The sequence below is a fragment of the Atheta coriaria genome, unplaced genomic scaffold (genome assembly GCF_025399875.1).
Source record: "Atheta coriaria isolate IRGN ID8LTWV9N9 unplaced genomic scaffold, Caltech_Dcor_3.1 hic_scaffold_8_pilon, whole genome shotgun sequence".
Taxonomy (NCBI): domain Eukaryota; kingdom Metazoa; phylum Arthropoda; class Insecta; order Coleoptera; family Staphylinidae; genus Dalotia; species Dalotia coriaria.
This window is the reverse complement of record NW_027045450.1, coordinates 204,768-225,650: the sequence shown is the minus strand read 5'-3', so window position 1 is coordinate 225,650 and position 20,883 is coordinate 204,768. Positions and strand designations below refer to the sequence as shown.

Below are 20,883 nucleotides of genomic sequence, written 5' to 3'. Positions count from 1 at the left end.
TATAGAATTCAAATAAATAATGAGTACCACAAATATTTTGTTAAAAATGGCTCCAGGAAAACATGAAACATAAAAAGACAAAACACTTACAGAATCTGGGTTTAGCAATAACAGGTTTAGACGGATCACTAGGTTCACTAGGGCCTGCTTTATTAACAGCAACAATACGGAACTCGTATTCGTGTCCCTCTTCAACAGTTTCGACACGACCGGTATTCCTGTCACCGGAAACGACAGCGGCATCAACCCAGCCACGACCAGCTTTGTCGTGCATTTGAATAATGTATTTTTCAATGGGTGCGCCGCCATCGCTAGATGGTGGTTTCCAGGCCAATTCGACAAAGTCCTTGTCCCAATCTTTAAGATCAGGCCTTCCAGGTTTACCAGGTTCGTCGAATGGATTCTTAGCAATGATGGATTTTTCGGTTTCTAATGGTTCAGATTCTCCTTCTTTGTTAACAGCCTTTACGCGGAACTTGTATGGTTTGCCTTCTTGAAGACCTGTGATATTAGCCTCTGGTTCTGAACTCTTTCCGCAAGGAATCCAAGCACCTGTATTGGGATCTAACTTTTCGATTTCATAATAATCGATTGGAGTGCCACCATCGTCTTCCGGCTTCTTCCACTTCAACTTGCAGCCGTGTTTGGTTACATCAGACACGTCCAATGGACCCTTAGGTTTACCAGGTTTACCGAGGACAGAGATATCAATTTCGGCGGTGTCTTCACCTACTTCGTTCTTTGCGACAATTGTGTATTTGCCGCTTTGGGCACGTTTGGCCTTCATGACAAAGAATTTAGTGTTGTAATCAACGTTGTCAATACGAATGATTTCATCGCTGACCATTTCTTTGCCGTCCTTAAACCAAGTGACCTTTGGTGGAGGTTCACCAGCAATATTAACGTCCAAGTGAATAGAAAGACCGCTCTTGATGGTCAGTGCATTGAGGTTGGTACGATCGATCAATGGTTTCACTGAAATAAACATTAAGTTAAACCAAAGTTAATTAGAAAAGTAAATTAAACCTACGGTATCTGGCCTTGGCTGTATGCCAGTTGGTCTGTTCAGATGGTTCAGAAGGACCTGCTTTGTTAACTGCCCTTACGCGGAATTTATATTGATTGCCTTCTTCCAAACGTGGTACACTACCAGTGCATGTGGGACCAACTTCAGCGACTTTAACAAACTGTCCCACGAATTTATCCATGGCTTCAATGATGTATCCGGTGATTGGTGCACCACCATCGCGCACGGGTTTCTCCCACTTGAGCTTAACGGAATGCTCATCCCAGTCGATAATTTCGGGAAGACCAGGTGGAGCTGGTATATCGAAGGGATTCTTGGCAGTAATAGCGCTGTCAGTTTCAAGAGGTTCAGATTCACCCTCTTCGTTAACAGCCTTGACTCTGAAATGGTACTTTTTGTTGGGTTCTAGACCAGTAATTTCATGATCGAGTTTATCGGCATCAACAAAACCAGCAGGGATCCAGCGACCACTTCCGGCTTCCTGTTTTTCAATAGTGTAGCCTGTGATGGGCAAACCACCATCGTCTTTGGGTTTGTTCCATTTGACCCTGCAACCTTCCTTGTGGACATCGTATACGTCCAAAGGACCTTCTGGTTTGCCAGGTTTGTCGAGGATGATCACTTCAACTGGAGCTTCATCAAAACCGGAATCGTTTTCGGCTTTGATGGTGTAGGTACCAGTATCTTTACGAGTGGTATCACTAAGAGTGAATTTGGTGTTATAATCCTCATTTTCGATCTTGGTACGTGGGGTGTTTTCCAAGACCTTATTAGCAAAGCTCCAGGTGATGGTTGGTGGAGGTTCACCCTTGACATCGACGTCGTACTTGACCAATTGGCCAGCGCGGACTTTGATGGTGTGCAGTTTCTCGCGATTGATCATTGGTCTCAAGTGGCGAGCCTTAGCAACATGTTGCTTGGTTGGTTCAGAAGGTTCACCATTACCTGCTTTGTTCATGGCACGTACACGGAATTGATAGGTATTACCTTCCTTCAAACCAGGTACTGTGCAATCACAATCAGTACTGAAGGAAGTATGGATCTCATCCCAGGAGGAAGAGAACTTTTCTTTCTTTTCTATAACATAACCAGTGATAGGGGCACCGCCATTGCTCTTGGGTGCGGTCCATTTAAGATCCACACGGTCGGCATCCCAATCGACAATTTCCGGAGTTCCGGGTTTGCCAGGGACATCGAAGGGATTCTTGGCAATGATGGGTTTGTCAGTGACCAAAGGTTCAGATTCTCCCTCGTCGTTTACAGCCTTGACGCGGAATTCGTACTCGTGTCCTTCAGACAGACCCTTGACGTCCATTTCGGTGTCATTGGTTCGACCAACTGGAACCCATCGGTTGGTAGATTTGTCAAGTTTTTCAACAACATAGCCGGTGACGGGTTTGCCACCATCGTCCTCTGGTTTCTCCCATTTGAGTTTACAGCCTTGTTTGGTGACATCGGCAACTTTAAGTGGACCCTTAGGTTTACCAGGCGCAGCTATAATTTAATACATAAATTAATTACGATCTTAACTCCTGAAAATTAAAACTTACAAAGAATGGTGACTTCTACTTCAGCTTCATCAGAACCATGTTCATTGACAGCCTTAATTTTGTAGGTACCGGTGTTTTTCCTGATTGAGTTAGTAATTGTGATTTTAGTGTTATAGTCAACGTTAACAATCTCAACATTTCCCTCAGACAGAACTTCTTTGTCGTTTTGGAACCATGTGATGGTTGGTGGTGGTTCACCTCGGACATCCACGTCGTATTTGACAACCTTACCAGCGCGTACGATAATTGGTTTAAGATTGGTGCGGTCAATCCTTGGTTTAACTGCAAGCAAATAAATATTATTTTTACGTTACTTTCAATGAAGTTAAAATATCTTACGAGATCTGTGCTTGATGATCTGCATGTTGGAAGCATCTGATGGTGTACCAAGACCAGCTTTGTTGACAGGAATAATCCTGAATTGATATTCACCCCTTTCTTTGAGGTCTTCAATTCTAGCATCCAGCTGGTCTCCGGGTACTTCACCAGCCTTCTCCCAATCTGGCTTATATTTATCTTTCTTTTCAATGATGTACTTCTCAATTGGTGCTCCGCCATCGCTCTTTGGTTTGGTCCACTTAAGATTAACACCTTTGTTATCGTAATCGGTGATTTCTGGTGTTCCAGGTTTACCAGCTGTTTCGAATGGATTCTTTGCTACTGTGCTCAGATCAGTCACCAGTGGTTCAGAGTCTCCTTCATCATTGACGGCGGTTACCCTGAATTTGTATTCTGATCCTTCATTAAGACCTGTCACTTCAAATTCAAGTTTTTCAGGAGAAAGTCCAGTTTTGTCGATGGGGACACGTCCACAGCGTACCCACTTGCCAGTTGCCAAATCCATCTTTTCGATTTCATATTCTTTGATTGGTACACCACCATCATCATCTGGTTTCTTCCAGCCGACCTTGCATTTGGTTGCGGTGACATCACTCACCTCCAACGGGCCTTTAGGTTTACCAGGTTTACCCAGGACTGTCAACTCTACAGTAACTTCGTCCTTTCCGTTCTTGTTCTCAGCAATCAAAGTATATTTGCCAGTATCCTTACGAAGGGCATTGGTCAAGATATAGTCGGTATGATAATCGACGTTTTCGATCTTGATACGATCACTATTTGAAAGGGGAATATCATCGCGCCACACCCACCTGACAGTCGGTGGAGGTTCACCGGAAATGTCAACAGACCACTTGTGTGTGCGACCCGCTTTGATGGTAACAGACTTGAACATTTCACGATCGATACGGGGTTTGACTGTAACACAAAAACAACACAAACATTTAACAAACAAACATTGGTCAACAATGGACAATACAACATACGGTTCTTGTGTTTGCAGACGTGATTATCGGTAGGTTCTGATGGTTGACCAGGTCCGGCTTTGTTATGTGCACGCACCCTGAACTGGTAAATCATTTTCTCCTTAAGTTCTTCTACCTTTCCTTCTGGTTCTGGTCCAGGAGTAGTTGCAACCTCAATCCAGTCTGGGCTGAATTTATCTTTCATTTCAATGGTGTAATGAGTAATTGCACGACCACCATCACTCTCGGGTTTGGCCCACTTGAGCGTGACACTCTTGTTGTCATAATCGATAATTTCTGGTTTGCCAGGCATTCCAGGTTCATCGTAGGGGTTCTTGGCAGTGATGGCTTCATCAGTTTCGAGTGGTTCAGACTCGCCTTCCTTGTTTTTGGCCCTGACACGGAACTTGTACTTCTTTTTGGGTGTCAATCCCTTGAAGGTGAATTTATCTTCGTTGGGTCCGACCTCACCGGCTGGAATCCAACGACCCGTATCCATATCTAATCTTTCCAGCACATAACCAGTCAACTCAGTACCACCACAGTCTTCAGGTCGTTGCCATTTGACTGTGACATGGTCAGCACGAACCTCTTCAACTTTGAGTGGACCTTTAGGTGGTGATGGTTTGTCAAGGACAATAACATCAGCACTGCCTTCAACAGTGCCAGAACTATTGTGCAATCTGAGGATATATTTTCCACTGTCGGCCCGGGTTACCCTCCTAACAGTAATGACAGTATTACGTTCATATTTATCGATGGTAATTCTTTCCTCAGCGTCCTGTTTGAGTTCTTTCTTCTCCAACAACCATGTGACTTCTGGTTCTGGTTCGCCGCCATATTTGATGTCGTATTTAATAACTTGACCCTTCTTAACAATAATAGGTTTAAGATCATCTCCAATGATGAAGGGTTTGACAAAGCGGCTCTTAGCGATGATAGGTTTAGTCGCGTCACTGGGTTCACCAGGACCTGCTTTGTTTACTGCACGAACACGGAATTCATACTGTTGACCTTCCTTCAAACCAGGAACGGTACCAGTAAATTGATCTCCAGGTACCTCAATACCTTTACTCCACTCTTGGCCGAATTTCTCTTTAAATTCAATGATGTAAGATGTAATGGGAGCACCACCATCATTGTCTGGTTTGTCCCATTTGAGATCTGCATGATCTTTGTCCCAATCAGTAAGATCAACGTTCTTAGGTTTGCTGGGTTCATCCCAGGGATCTTTAGCAAGTACATTCTTGCCGAAGGTCGCAGGTTCACCAGCGCCCAGTTTGTTGACCGCGCGGATTCTGAATTTGTATGTTTTCTTGGGAATGAGACCTTCCACTTTGTGGACGAGCTCACTTCCAGCTTTTACTTCACCCACATTGTCCCAACCAGCTACAGACACAGACAAAAACACAGGTGAAGACAAAACAAGACATTACAAGACCGACAAGACTACAAAAGGTCTTGACATAATTGACAAAATAATACCTTTAAGGCTGATATCTTGACGTTCTACGATGTAATGAGCAATTGGAGAACCACCATCGTCTTTGGGCTTCTTCCATTTAACTGTGCAGTTATCTTGGAATACCTCGACAACATCAACGTCCTCAGCTGGTCCAGGTGTTTCTTGCATGATGATGTTGACATCCTTGATGTCATCACCTTGCAAGTTGGACAATTTGATTTGGTACTTGCCAGATTGGTCCCTGGAAGGTTTCTTGAACTTGTAGGTCACCTTGTTCTCTCCGATGACAACATCCACTTCTTTGAGGGGCAAGATTTTGCCGTCTTTAATAATCTTGGCTTCGACTGGTGATACTCTGGTACCCTCAACTACAAAATTATTTTTACTAGTTAAAAATCTTAAAAATAGAAAATTTAGATGACATACTTGTGTAAGGTACATCCATGAGGATAACAGAAGCAGCTGGTGCTTCAAATGTAGATGGGAAGTCGATGATCGGCTTGCTTTCGCCCTTTTTGACGGTCAGTTTCATAGATGACTGTAACTTACCAGATTCGCACATGATCTCACCATCATCTTCCATCTCCAATTTATTGAAGAGCAGTTGATGTCTACCACCGCCCAAGTTCTTGATCTCAACTCTTTCGGATGGTACGATTGGTTTGCCATTGAAGGTCCAATCAGCAGGCGCGGTTTTATCTTGAAGTTCAATTTCAAGGATGAGTTTATCACGCTCAATTGCTTCAGTATCCTTAAGTTTCTTGTTGAATCTATTCAGGTAGTTAACAACTATCTCAGCCTCGGTCTTATCGGCGTTACTGACACATGAGTACATGCCTGCGTCAGTGATCTTAGCATCTTTGATGACCAGTTTCCTCTTACGGCCATCTTTAGAGATTACCTTCAGTTTATCTCCGGTAATCTCCTGGTCACCCTTGAACCATTTTACATCACCACCATCATCATCCAACTCACAAAGAAGGGTGATATTTTCTTTTTCGAGGAGTTGTTGAGATTTGAGCACCTTGACGAATTTGTATGGATATTCTGTGATGGTAACCTTTGTAGATGTGATGTTGTTTTCTGTCTGCTTCTCCAATTTACAGTGGTAGTCATCTGTATCTTCGATAAGACTGTTTTTGATTACCAAGGTACATTTACCAGCAAGATCTTTGGAGATGGAATAACGGTCACCATCTTCCAATTTAGTTTCACCCTTGTACCAGCCAATGATGGCCATGTTTGAACTGACATTACATTCCAGAATAGTTTCGTGCTTTGTGTAACCTTCAATCTTCTTTTTCAGATGTTTAGTGAAAGTGTAGATTGGATCTGGTTCAGCTACTTCAAGAAAACCTGTGCTGGAAATACCACCAATTTCGATGGTGTATTTGCCGGTATCCTCCACTTTGGGATTCATGATAACCAGAATGTAGGAATCGTTTTCGTTCTTGAACTTGTACTTGGAACCAGGGAATAATTCCTAAAATATTAGATCGTTTTGTCAAATGTTTTTGAAATGATTTAATGATGAGGTCTTACGTCCTTCCTGAAAAGCCATTTTGGTTTAGCATTAGCCTTGGAGAAGTTGGCCTCGAAGACAACCTTCTTATCCTTGCCTTCCTTTGCGAATTGATCGATAAGCGGTTTCAAGAAAGTTTCCTTTTTCTGTAAACATCGAACACACCTCAATGAGCATCTCTCTGTAAACTATCATGCGTTCAACAACCAAACAACAACAAAATATAATACATGTTCGTATAAAAAATGTTTGTGGTTCTGTATAAGAAAATCAAAAATATCGAAAAAAATATCCAGATGACTGATGAGTGCATCCGAAAAATCTGTAAAAAAATCCAAGAAAAAATCTTTGGTCAAAAAAGTGTATTTGTCGTGGACGACTCCACGTCATGCGAATCCATCGATGCAGACAACATCTATTTCAGGAGTATCACGATCAAGATATTAGCGAGTGCGAGAAGTAAATAAAGCAGGGGAGCATATGCTACAGCGGGGCACATTGACTTTGATTTTTGGGGGGGCCAGGGGACTAAAACAACGTGCAATCATATTTATGGACACATCATTCTCGACACAATGTGTGCGTATGCGACGCAGCGCCCAACCTCCTTTCTTTCGAAATGGTGCAGGACGGGCCAGTCTGGTATTAGTTCAGCTAGTGATGGCCGTCGGGAGGAAACCGGTGTCAACTACAAACAAAAACTACAACTTCAGAGAAGGGGATTTGGGTGGAGAATGAGAAAATGAAATTAACTTGTATCAAAATATTCGTCGTACATTCATTCGTGTTTTGGCATTCACGCAAAATTGTGGCGATTAAGATGTGGTTAGTAATGCGTTTTTGAAACATATAGAAATGTTTAATTAAGTGCCAACTGCAAAATACCGGAAGTCGTCGTTTTTAGAGGATTTCTTCTTCGTTTGTGAATAATTTTAGAAGCGTTTAATTTGCGCGTGCCAAAAATTCACATTGCATCAAAAGAAATTTGAAAAAGAAGCTAAATCTGCAAATAATAAGTGGTGCATATTTATTTATAGCCAAGAAACGAATCGCCCGTGCGTTAGACTTGGTTGATTCTTAGCAAAAAGCTGTTTGTTGCAAGTCAGATTGCCAACCTTTGGATGTTCGGTTATCATCAGGCTCGGCCAATCGTCGCCGTATATTTCGTCCAGAGACAGGCGCCGCTGAATGTTAAAAACGTCCTAGAAAGCAGGACAACCTAAGCGTACTGTACAGAGATTAATCACCATATGAGCGGTGAATGAAAGAAGACGTTAATGAAACGGAGTGATTAGTCAGAAATTTTGTGCTTCTAAATACTTTTTTACGTTTTTAATGTTTTTTCTTTGTTAATATTTATTAATATGGAATGAAGAAATTGAATTGAAAGATGGTTATAATAGAATAGAATAGAATAGAATAGAATAGTATAGAAAAGAGAATGGCGGTGTCAGAGGGCGCGCGCATCGTAAGATGGCGGCTATGACACCAAAGATATAAGGATGAGTCTCCAGGCAGACAGATAAGACACATACGAGTGTAAAGGCGGTAGCAAGCACAAACACGCAAGCGTACATGTATATTTTGGTGGGTTGGGGGGAAGACACTTCTAGATCAAAGATAAAATCACGTCTAAAAGACATCGACGCATGCGACTTTAACCTCGCGTCGTTTGAGTCGCGGCCAATCGGGAATTGCACCGGCCAGGCTGAAATTACGTCGGGCTGAGCCGCACATCTGTGAAATTTCCATTACTTAGTGTCTGGTATTGTGACAAGAGGACTTAGTTAGTCGCGCACGCTCGACTCTCACCTCTCTCAGTTACACCACAATTGTACGGTTCACAACTTCACAAGAAAATAAAAGACGCAACAAGTACAAGTCGAATTATTAATTCGTGGCAACACAAAAAATTAGGACAAAACAAAGTGTTGACAAGGGACAAATTGTGTGCTTCTCTCGCTCGCGCTCGTGCCAGCCCTAAAAAGTTGCTTCAAATAAACCATAAAAAAATCATAGAGGAAATTAAAACAGAAAAAAACACAAGTGTTTAATTCAACACGGAACAAAAATGGCCACAGAGATTAATGAATCATTTGGAGACGCATCATTATATTATTTACGATTTGTTTTTAATTTAATTTAATGATTGCTTTTGGTTTTTAAGTTGCTTTCTTTTTAAATGTGATCTTTTATGAATGGCAAAGTGATATTAATTAGACAAGTCCAATTTGAGGGATGACATGAGGGAGGAGGATTGATTTCTCGTGTCCGGCTTTCGGTTGTCCAACCTTCATCCACGACCAGTGCTCGTTGCCTCCCTTGTCAGCTTTCACCTCAGTGACAATTTTGCCATCCACCATCACACATATATTCTCGCCATCGACGAACCATCCGGACAAGACCATGTGATGGCCTTTTCCTGGCTATAACGGCAAAACTTATGTCAACATTTAACCTTCAACCTGTTTATGTACCGCACCCGCTTGGGGGCAGCTTGGTTTAGAGATTATTTTTAAAATGGCCAGCAATGGGGGTCAAATATCAAAGTGGGTTGTGGGGGCATCAAAAATTGTGCACGGGCAGAGAAATATTGCGATAAACATACTGATGGTGTGAATGTGAGTGTGAATCGGTGTGCAAACCTGACCTGTTCAACTTTCTTCAGAGCTGGTAGGGGCTTCTCGGTCTCCTTGAGATTAACATCAATTTCTTCCTTTTTCTCGGCCCATTTGGCATACTTCCTCTTCTTCAACATGGCACGGAAGTCCATACCACTAGCATCTACACCAAAATTCATAGAATTTAGTTAGGCCCCTAAAAATGGGTCTTGGTAACTTACCGGAAACGAAGAGTACAGTCTCCGCTGAATCTTCACCGTGCACATTAGTAACAACCACTCGGTATTGTCCTTCATCATTAGGTTTAACTTTACGAATACACAAAGTGATAAGATTCTGGTCGCCTTCGGTAATAACCTTGAAGCGACCACCTTCAATGAGCTCAGTGATGCCCTTGTAGAATTTGTAAGTAGGTGCCGGATTGCCCTCAACCTGGACAGTGATGTAGCCGTTCGAATCTAGAGCAGATCCATTAATTAATAGACGTGAAATAGACATTAAAATTAAAAACCGTTCTAATTTGGCGCACCTCCAATGATTTCTACTATGAGGTGGCATATTTATTGACCAATTTGGCCCAAAACGTAATCTTGGTCTAAATTTAACTCTCCCTCGGCTATTTTCTGCATTTCTCGTAATCTAGACCTACCTTCAACGGCCGAATAATTCTCCTCAACGTGTACAATACTAGGAGGTGTGCCAGCAGCACCAGTTGGCTGCAATGGGGTCGAAGCTTTATTGATGAAGTCTTCCATGTCTGCGATACTTGGTCTACGAATGTCGGTACTCTTGCGGCGCTGTTTAAACCAGTCGAATTAGCACACCATCAATTTAGAAAGCGTTTCTCAAATAGTAAACAGTAAATCGACACATATTTTTTTGGTAAGTGTTTTATGTTTCTTTAATTTTTTTTAAATTCTCAGTTGTGGTTAGTGTTTCAAACGGCAGTAGTGAGTACATTTGTCAACATCATCAGCAACCATCTTTGCTGCGGTGCGCTGCAAGCCTGCGTTTTTAATGTTGCGAAGCGAAATTTGTTATGCTGCGTTTTCGGCATCGATGCGTATCGAGTGCGAGATCGCAATTTGTCTTGGCAATGGGTCGGATCTCTGTCAACGCAAAAAATACCACAAGAAAAACACGAAAAACTCGTTTAATTACAAAAATAACGCCCAAAATATACGAGTTATCTAAGTTTCTACGTCAAAAAAACCTGGTTTATTTACTCTTTTCGTAACTAAACTAAACATAAATTGTTGTAAAATTATATTAATCACATTTTTCGCAAGTATGGCACATGTATAATTTTAATCACGTTGCTCTAAAGTAAAAATACTGAAAATCTAGAAAAATAGTTAATCACAGACATATAGAAACGCGCCATTTTGAAATATGGCGACGTTGGAATTTTTACTAGGCTACTATTTTCTGTTTTGTGCCAAATTTGATCTCTAACCTGTTTGTCCGTGCCAGGAACTTGCAATACTCCAGGTCTCTTGATTTTGTTCTTTAACGCAAAGAAATATCACAATATTAAATCGGTTCTAATGCGTTTTCTGATCTAAATCTACACCTATTTTCATCATTATCATCATTAATATTGGTTAATGTATAATCTCGTTTATACGATATATGCTCGATAAAAAAAAACTCCAAAAAATAAAAACGAAGGCCGAATTTGTGTCGCCCACCAACACAAATCTCACCTTGGTATCGAGCATCTCACCCGGACGCAATTTGCCACCCTGCCAAACAGATAAAGAGAAAGATTTAAGTCGCCTCTTCGCTACACGACCGAATCGACCCAATTCGAATTTGTTTTACGCTTCTCTTTCGCCGCTGTGCGCTTTCAGCCAGACGAGCAGCAGTTAAATCGTGTCTTGTCAGCGAGTGTCATTCAAGTGTAAATATGTCGTGCTCATGCGAGAACTGTCATCGTCCAGAATTTCAGGTGTTTATGTTTGTTTGAGTAGTTTAGCGTGTTATGTTTATTGTTTGTTTGGTTCACAAGACAAGCACAATTATTCTCGGACTGAAACACAAAAGTTGTGGAGGCGAGAAAAAGAAGAGACACGATGCTAAGGCAAACGTATCACGAGATGCCAAAGAGACAAGACAGACTGCGACAAATGGTTACCTTTTTCTCATCGACCACCTCTCCGGGACGCAGCTTTCTATTCTCCTATCGGACATACATATCACATCATATGATTAAAAATGCAAAAGAATGATGACTTAAAATACGAGAAAAAGTGCGACCTCCTTGATGGTGATGGTGTAGTTGGTGATGGTAGAGTCTCTGTGCCGGATAGACCTGTGGAAAAGGGTAGGATAAATGGTTACCTCGTCTGTGATGATGATGGAGGCCCGACGGCCCATCTCCTCGGGCGGGATCAGGGAGCCACGGCGGCTGGGTGGTCCGGCCGGCGCGAGCGAAGACTTTCTTGGTTCTGGAGTCTTCTCCTTAACAACAGCGATCTTAGGTGCTTCCGGTGCCTTCACCTGTGGCTTCTTAATTTCCGGCACCGTTGGTTTATCCTAGCACATCACAAACACACAATGAATTTATGATTTCCGACCCTGGTGGTCGAATGTTCAAAGTCCAGTGGAGCAGCGCGCCGATCAAAGGAAAGTCGCCGACTGAGCGAGCGTTTTTTGACGATTTTCAAAGTGCAGTTCAAAGATATGCGCTCGCACCACAAAGTTGGCAAATACCGCATCGCATTAACGTCCGGCTGTCCGGCAATTATAAAATGTTGATTACGATCCGAGTCTAAGAATACTCGACGCGCGACGTTAATTATTGCATTGCGGCATCGCGCGCTTAACTTTTTGGACCAGACTCTCACCTTGACGAGCTTAGTCCTCTCGCGGCCGCCATATTCGTAATCCGCGCCTTTCTCGTACTTTTCAAGCACGGGCCGCTCGTAATCCTCGATCTCTGGCAGTTCATAGCTCTTATCTTTGTCGCTCTTCTTTACGACCTTCTTCTTTTCGACGGTTTCCTTCTTCTCGGTAGTTTTCTAAACATTCACATCACAAATTACATCACTGCCAACCTCAGAGCTTCAGAAACAGAATAGATCCAAGAATATTTACAAAATTAGAAATATTTATAAACTTAGTCCAAGATTACAGATCACAGAGAAGTATCAATAGAAGAAATAAGTCATTTCAAGAAGACAAGTGGAGAAAATGAAGAATTTTAGAGAAGTTTGTAGATTGTAGACATTTTAAGAACGTTTTATGGAAATAAACACGTTGAGAGACTGAGAGAAGATGGAGACGTTGAGAGTTGAGACTTGAGGTTAGGTTACCTTCAGGTCGGGCGAATCGAGCGTAGCCTGTTCGGCTTGCTTCCCGTCTCGCACGACAGGCTTTAATTGTACGTTTAGGAACGAATCAAGTTTGGTCGCTTTTGGCGTTATACGATTCAGCGAATTTCGTTTCTCCGTCGGCTGTGATTGATAATAATGACTTCAGCAACAAGTTATTTAACAAGATACAAGTCCTCTGGCTGTCAAAAAACTACCAAAACAATGCAATCTAGCCGAGAGATAGAAAAAAATTGGGGCACAACTAAGGTACCATAAAAATTGGTCAAGACAAAAAGAGTTTTGATCAAAAAAAGTAAAAAAGTCTCAAAAATATCAAAAAATCACAAAAAGTTTCCGCAAAAATGTGTAATAATGAACATATAAATATTTATAACTTACCAATTTCACTTTCTCGGCAGCCTTCTCCTCGCTCTGCGATTAGATTGATAGACATTGATTGTAGACGCATACAAATGGAATGTACACATTGGTGGATCGCATGTAAATGAAACAAAAATAGATTAGAACACGAAAACGTCTCGCAATAACAGCCTGTAAGTGATCTACAAATAGTTTTACACGTGTTAAACGGCTACGAATATGTTAAAACAGAAACGTGTTCCCATTAGAGAGTAAGTAAGTGCTTTGAGAGTTTTTCGAAGAGCTTTTCAGAAAGTCTTCAATACGAATAAGTGATATATTAGTGCAGAAAAGAAGTGCGTGATATTAAAAGTGTCTACGTCAACGATCAAAGTTGCACATTGATTTTGTTTACCACTGTTAATTCGGGCACGTTGATGGTAGGCACTTCGAGGTCCGGTGTCACCGAGACCTCGACCTCTGGAACCTCTAGTTCCTCAGGATCGGGTACGTACGCCATCGGGTCGTATCGGGCCTTTCGTGGCGTACATTTTGGTTTAAAGAGTGTAAGAGTGGCAGAGAGATAGTAGAAGAGTAGATAGAGTAATATAGAATGGTAGTGAGCGACGATTGCCAATTGGGTTCCCACAATGATTATAGAAAATAGAGAAAATATGTGAGTATGATGTTGGTGATGAGTGCCTGAAAGAGTATGATAATAGATTGTGAACAGTGTATACCTTGGCCAGACTGCCACGTTTTTTCGCGGCAGTCGGTTCCGGTTCTGGTACGATAATTTCTGGTGTTTTAGGCTCTGGTTTTTTCAGCCCCGGCTTGGTCTCGGCTGGTTTGAGTGTTTCCGGTTCTTTTTTTCCTGCCTCGACCTTTGTGGTGGCGAATGTTTTGGCTGGGTCAATGTCATTTGTTGGTGTGGTTGGTGTTTTCTAAATTATCACAAATATTTGTTAATTGTGGATTGAAACCAACAAAAAAGTGGGGTTTGAAAAAAAATTCTACATATATTCCTAAAATGAGTATTTACCGCTTCTGGGGTAGGTTCAAGTTTACCCTTGACCAACTTCTTCTTGTCCTCGACGACCAATTTGCTTTCAGTCTTTGTTTCTTTCTTTTCTTCCTGTTAGACAAGAAATAACACACCACAACGTACAATACAGTAACACCATAACCCTCAAATTTGAATACGACATGACAATGGTTAATGATTTGGTGATGATTTTCAGGTACCTGTTGAACGGAAGATCTACGACTAGCGGTCTTCACTTCGCCATCTTGGATCACCGTCTCCTCGACCTTGATGACTGAACTGCGTCTGGACTCAACCTTGGTTTCGACCTAATTTAGTTTCGCACACGGTTAAAACATATATTTAGTTTGTCGTGGTAGGACAAAACTCACTTTCTGGACAGAACTACGTCTGCTTTCCACCTTCTTCTCGACAGTTTCCTATAATTACAATTACAGACATTTTACAGGACGTCACAATTTCACAGCAGATTATAATCACCTCTTTCTTCTCGACCTTCTTCTTAGCCACTTCTAAGGCTTTCTTTTCTTCTACCTTCTTCAAACAAAACCACAAAATCAGACAAACCAGACGCTACAGTAACAAATACAAGTAAATTTAACGAATAACAAACCTTTTCCTCTTCGATCTTTTTCTTTTCTTCGACCTTCTTGACCTCGGCCTTCTTTTCTTCCACCTTCTTTTCTTCTTCTACCTTTTTCTTCTCCTCTACCTTCTTTTTCTCTTCCTCGACCTTTTTCTTTTCCTCCTCCTTTTTCTTTTCCTCCTCCTTCTTCTTTTCTTCTTCCTTCTTCTTTTCAACCTTCTGTGTTAGTAAGTTGGACAAAACAAGACGTTTACTAAACAGCACATGGACATTACAAAGTTGGTACTAACCTTTTCTTCTTCTTTCTTTTCTTCTTCCTTCTTCTTTTCTTCCTTCTTCTCGGTGACAGTCAAGGTGGCACTAGACTCGTCCTCTCCGAAATCATTCCTGGCAATTACCTTGTAGGTACCCGATTGTGAAATTTTACACTTGCTAATGCTCAATCTCGCTACGGATCCATCAAAAGTGATCTTCACATCAGATGTTTCTCTGATCACCGTAGAATTATGATACCAGATAATCATTACTGAAGTATCCGATACCTTCAGGCTGGAGATGAAATCAGCCGATTTGTTTTCTTCAATTGAAACGTTGGTGAGTTTCGTAAGTTTGGGTTTTCGCCCTTGGGCTTCTCCTCTGGAGGTAGATCTGTCACCTCAACAGTCTGTGAGGTCGCCTCACCCTTCTCATTACGCGCGACCAATTTATATGAGCCTTTGTCTTTTGTCTCCACTTCACAGATCTCCAACTTGACAGCAAACTCACCATCCTTGACCTGCTCAATGAGCACCTTATGTCTGCTGCTTTCCTTTACCGCAGTGGTTTCCTTGAACCACGTGCAGTCGGGCGCAAACTTGCTGAGAACCTTGCACTCCACAATAATGGTCCTCTTCTTTACGATCTTGATTACCTTGGGCTTCTCCTTGATCACCGGGATGATTTCGATGTTCAGAGTGAGATTGGCATTGAGTTCGCCCAAGTTGTTCTTGATGTTACACTTGTACAGACCGGAATCATCCGGATCTGGGTTGTTCAACTCCAGCTTGATGTAATACACGTCCTCGCTGACCTTTTCGAAGGACATCTTGATCTTGCTGGACTCTTTCACTTCCTTACCCTCGCGGTACCAGACGATAGTTGGTTTTGGGTTGGCACGTACCTTGCAGTCCATAACGACCAATTTGCCGTTTTGGTGCGAGGTAATGCGGGGCTTTTCCACAAAGGTGGGACCATCGCCTTCCGGCTCAGGTTCGTTTTCGATGTTCAAATTGAGGTTAGCGTTGGATTCCCCAAATTCGTTTTGTACGTGGCATCTATAAGTGCCACCATCGGGACCTGTAGGATCCTGGAGGAACAAAATTAAAGGTTTAGGGATAACTGTTCATAAAGAAGCTTTGAATTGAAGGTACCTTAATTTCGAGCGATAATTCGTAAACATCTTCTTCCGCGTCCACCATGGTCATCTTAATTCTGGACGATTCTTTCACTACGGTGGTACCTCTGAACCAGGTGACTTCTGGTTTGGGCTTGGCCTTGCACCTGCACTTCATCGTGATCAGCGTGCCCGTTTCGTTTGGAATAATTTTCGGCTTTTCGATGAAGGACGGCGGGAAGCCTGCCGCATTGTCGCCACCTGTAAGAGACCTAAATTAAGCACCAAAGGAAAGGGCTGGTGAAATGGTTAAGGCCATGCTCATGCATTTTCTCTTCACATCGAGACGAGAACGGGCCGTGGGACCTGTGATAATAAACTTGGGGACAACACGAACGACGTTGACGTTGGCGGACTGGGGCACTGTGGGTTGAGCATACCTTGGAAGTTAAGCGATATGTTTGCATTGCTTTCGCCGAAGCTATTGAACGCGTTACAGCGGTAATTTCCACCGTCCTCGCGCGTCGGATTCGAGATTTCGAGCGTGAGCATGTAGTTGTCTTTGCCGACGGCTTTGCGCGACATGCGCACGCGCGAATTATCCGTGATGGCCTTGGCACCCTGGAACCAGGTGATATCCGGCGCAGGGTTTGCCTCCAAGAGGCATTCCATTATCAGGATGTCACCATCCTGTCGAATTGTGGGTTTCTTGGGGAATCTCGGGGCTTTCCCGTCGGGAATTCTATGAACACCATTTAATAATTAATAACCTCCTATAATCATGAAAATTTGAGGTACTTACTTGGGTTTACCATCTCCTTCGAAATTTAGATTGATAGTAGAGGTGCCCGTTCCGCTTTTATTAGTCGCTACAGCACGATATTCGCCCTTATCAGCATTCTCCACTCCATTAATCTCCAACCGTGCGATGTAATACAATGTCTGGTCTTGTTCCAATGTCATGGTGAGACGTCCACCAGCCTTGAGCTCCTTTTTACCGTGGAACCTTTAATCCAACAGTAAATTATAACATTTTGGGAGATTCTTCAAGTTTTCCATATTGCTTACCATTGAATCGTTGGTTTAGGATCTCCGACACACCTGCACTCAAAGGTGATCTTGTTACCATCATCGCTTTGCCTGATGACTGGCCGCTCAGTGAAGGTAGGCTTGATATGATCATCTTCTGGAACTGGTGCCTCATCGCCTGTGCACAAGACGCGAAAATTGCAAACGCCCTTGACGACCATCAGTCGCCACTCGCGCACAAATACAACACACGGATCCGACCGACAACAACCCAACAAAAAAGCTCAGCTTTTAATCAACCCGCGCGCATCGCTCAACGCTATTCTCTATCCGCAAAATAGGGGGTTAAACAAAAGGACACAAAATACAATAGTGCTGAAATAGAACAACGTGTCAACAAAATGCAAGAACATGGCCTTTCTCGTACGTCAATCAGTAAACAAAATGTTTCAAAAGTCAATATGGCTACAATGATGGCTACTACAATGTCGTGATGATGAAAAATATGATGAGTATGATGAAATCTCACAAGTGCACTACTAAATTCTTGCGTGTGTCGTTTTCTTTGTCATTTAGTTGCTGGAGTGTGAATGTGTGTGGTTTGTAAAAGGCTTCACGCGTCACACAAGATTCTCATCTATTTGGCGCAGGGAGGACATGTTTCAGAATTAAGTGGGTTAACCAGAACAGCAACAAATCGCAAAATTAAAAGCTGAGCTAAATTATTAGGCGACGGTTAGTCCATTGTACTGTGCACGAGTGCCGGCCGCCATCTTTCTTAAACACTACCCGGAGGTCGATCACCACCAACCATTAACATCGGTTAAAGAAGCTCCAACTCACAAAGCTTCCGATTAAGGAAAGTCAACAAAAACAACGAACAAAAACAGTGAAAAGAAGAGAAACAAAACAAATAGTTGGATATATGTACAGTTCGTAAAAAGAAAGCGAAGTTTGTACATTACAAAAATACAACTCGTGTCTTTCTGTCGAGGTGAGTGTGACTTAAGTCGGTGTAAAGGGCAGCACTTACTGTCGAAATTCAAGCTGATGGTTGCGTTGCTTTCACCCAACTCGTTCTTTGCCGTAACCTTGTATTTGCCAGCATCCTCAACTGTGACATTTTGAATTTCAAGGGTTGCAAAGTACGAGTGGCCATCTTTGTCTATCCTCAACTGGAATACAAACAAAACGACATCAAATGTTGGGCCTTGACAACTCCAGTAAATCTGGAGTAAACCGGGTCAAGCATAACTCGAATCATGACCTAGTTCTTTCAATCCAGCTGGGTCCCAAAATGGGTCAGCGTAAGTTGTAGGTGGACAAGTGGTCACCCACTTTGTCATCTAATTCAAGAACAAGCTCTGCTACATACTAGATCAAACATTTGTTTATTTGCAAATATTTCCAAGAATTGAGTCATGATTTAAGTCCTGAAACCCATTTCTGGCCACATGTGCGACAAACATACTCTCGAAATACACAAAACGCTTAAATTTCGATATTATATAACGCGGTATTTATAAACCAAAGTGCGCTGCGTTTGCGAGCGCGCGATTTTCGCGAGTTATTGTAATTTCAGCACTCGGGCGATTCAACTCGAGCGAGATGCCATACAGGCGCTAGTCGAGTTGATAAAATAACGGATTACATTACGAGCGCGCCTGGGGCGAGCAGGTGTCGCGTGTGTGCCGCTGATAAAAATAGAAAACGCGCGCGCGCTCGCCACTTGCCAGAATTTAGAATTTCGTGAAAATAGATTTCGATAAATATTTTTTCCAACGCTACTCATCTCCGTGCGTGAAAGCATTACAAAGTTGGCCCAAATTCGTCAACGCATCAATTGTTTTGGCATGTACCTTATGACGTGGCGACTCTTTCACTGGGTTGGCATTGTGGAACCAGTTGACCACCGGTTTCGGATCCGCCTGAATCCGGCATTCGAAGAGCAGGCGCTTGCCGTCCTCCTCCTGCCTGATTGCGGGTTTCTTGGAGAACGTTGGTGCGAGCCCATCGATTTGTCTGAGTGAATAATCCATATTGCAGAATTCGTCATAATTTTACAAGTGGAATGACAGCAGCGTGACATAATTTTTGAAAATTTTCTAAGAATGACTCATGTAACGTGTTTGGGATAAAAAATAATTCAGAGAGAATGCGAAACATGACCCGTGACGCAGGCGTGTTACGTGCATCAACGGATGCCAAAATTTGGCCGTCGGCGTAGGCCGAATTTCGTTTTCCCGCGGGTCACCAGCTTAGCACGCCGCTGTCATTCGCCACCTGTGTGACTAATGCCACTTACTTTTCTCTTGGTTCATCCATTGCTAAAGAAAAACAACAAGAAATCAGAAATTTTACAAAAAAAACGTTGAAAACTTGGATCACAGAATTCAACTTCTAAATGCATATGGAGATATAAATAGGAGACCTACTTTTACAGATTGCAAAACTACGATTTCTGTGACACAAATTTTTGGTGGATGCGCCTGGTTGTAGATACTCACGGCTGAAATTAAGATTGATGGAGGCGGACACCTCGCCCATCTTGTTCTTCGCTTTGACCTTGTACAGGCCAGCATCGCTCTCGATGACGTCGTCCAGCTCGAGCACGACCAGAAACTTGTTCGTGCCCACGGACTGAATCTTGAACGTGGTGCGCGCATCCTCGGCGAGCAGCGTATCGCTGCGGTACCATTGTATCTCGGGTTTGGGGGCGCTGTCCAGCTGACACTCAAAGATCAGCCGGTTGCCATCGTCCTCCTGCCGCAGTTGCGGCTTTTGCGTGAAGCTGGGAGCGAAATCGTCGGCCACTCCCATGCTTTGTGTGCGCGCCTCGTTATACCGCTAACATGGACGTTCCAAACGTCACCTACAGAATCACCATTGTATTATAAATCAGTCCCCAATGGACTGCTCGAAGGATAAAGCCAAGAGAGAAAAAAATCAAAACCACCAGATCACTTGGATTTTAAATATTAGAGATATTAAGCTTAAACCGATTCCAAATTTGGACACATGGCAATTTTAAAAATCACATAGGTATAGAACCTGACGCGATTTGGATGGATTATCCTTCGAGCAGTAGCCAGTAGCACCTCGCGGAGAAAAAGCACTTCGCGCACTTCTTAGATTTACGGCAACTTACTTCGTGTTACACTCGGTGTCGCACAGCACTCACTTCCCGGTTCGCGTTTAGTTTAGCGCTGGATAATTTGCGTGTGTCCCGTTTGCGTGTCGCACAGACGCGTCGTCGAGTCGTTCGTCGTATCCTAGAGATTGCTTTGTAGCCTCCCAAAGCACTGACTAGCGCGGAGCCCGGCGCGGCACCCCGAATCTAAACCAGAGCGTGACGACGCCGCCGACGACGCCGGTCCGTTTCCCCCCACCAATTCCTACTTAGCTTGGGAAAAGGCGCCGCGACGCGACGCGTACTTTCGCTATACTCATATCTACATTCACACATACGCCTCCACAAATTCACGAAATCATTAGAAATCAACAAGCTCATTCAATTCAATGACTAATTGTTTTTATAGAAACTCAAAAGTCATAACCTCAATTATAAATGTCTAATTTTAGGTTAGATGTTGATATTTTTTAGTGTTTTCGTAAATTGCGAAGCAAATTACATATTGCTCAATGTGTAAGCGCTTGAAAAACAAATGGATCGAGTTTCCACTCGAAG

General features: G+C 42.7%; 1 protein-coding gene across 1 annotated transcript in view; it reads right to left on the bottom strand.

The window, feature by feature from the left end:
• bt (projectin protein bent) overlaps window positions 1-20,511 on the bottom strand; it is a 37,057-nt gene extending 16,546 nt beyond the window's left edge. The window contains 35 exon segments of the mRNA XM_065309754.1: window positions 91-975; window positions 1,031-2,521; window positions 2,578-2,859; window positions 2,917-3,831; window positions 3,900-5,267; window positions 5,364-5,711; window positions 5,770-6,826; window positions 6,886-7,011; window positions 7,981-8,067; window positions 9,157-9,291; window positions 9,516-9,649; window positions 9,708-9,944; window positions 10,136-10,283; window positions 11,624-11,668; window positions 11,830-12,024; window positions 12,336-12,509; window positions 13,203-13,235; window positions 13,579-13,698; window positions 13,904-14,107; window positions 14,206-14,298; window positions 14,409-14,516; window positions 14,580-14,627; window positions 14,689-14,745; window positions 14,822-15,013; window positions 15,085-15,413; window positions 15,416-16,139; window positions 16,204-16,427; window positions 16,607-16,908; window positions 16,969-17,172; window positions 17,235-17,373; window positions 18,229-18,370; window positions 19,055-19,217; window positions 19,501-19,522; window positions 19,703-20,067; window positions 20,344-20,511. Of these exon segments, the coding sequence (XP_065165826.1) occupies window positions 91-975; window positions 1,031-2,521; window positions 2,578-2,859; window positions 2,917-3,831; window positions 3,900-5,267; window positions 5,364-5,711; window positions 5,770-6,826; window positions 6,886-7,011; window positions 7,981-8,067; window positions 9,157-9,291; window positions 9,516-9,649; window positions 9,708-9,944; window positions 10,136-10,283; window positions 11,624-11,668; window positions 11,830-12,024; window positions 12,336-12,509; window positions 13,203-13,235; window positions 13,579-13,698; window positions 13,904-14,107; window positions 14,206-14,298; window positions 14,409-14,516; window positions 14,580-14,627; window positions 14,689-14,745; window positions 14,822-15,013; window positions 15,085-15,413; window positions 15,416-16,139; window positions 16,204-16,427; window positions 16,607-16,908; window positions 16,969-17,172; window positions 17,235-17,373; window positions 18,229-18,370; window positions 19,055-19,217; window positions 19,501-19,522; window positions 19,703-20,015 (11,044 nt within the window). The 5' untranslated portion in view covers window positions 20,016-20,067; window positions 20,344-20,511.
• Window positions 20,512-20,883: the final 372 nt, after the last annotated feature.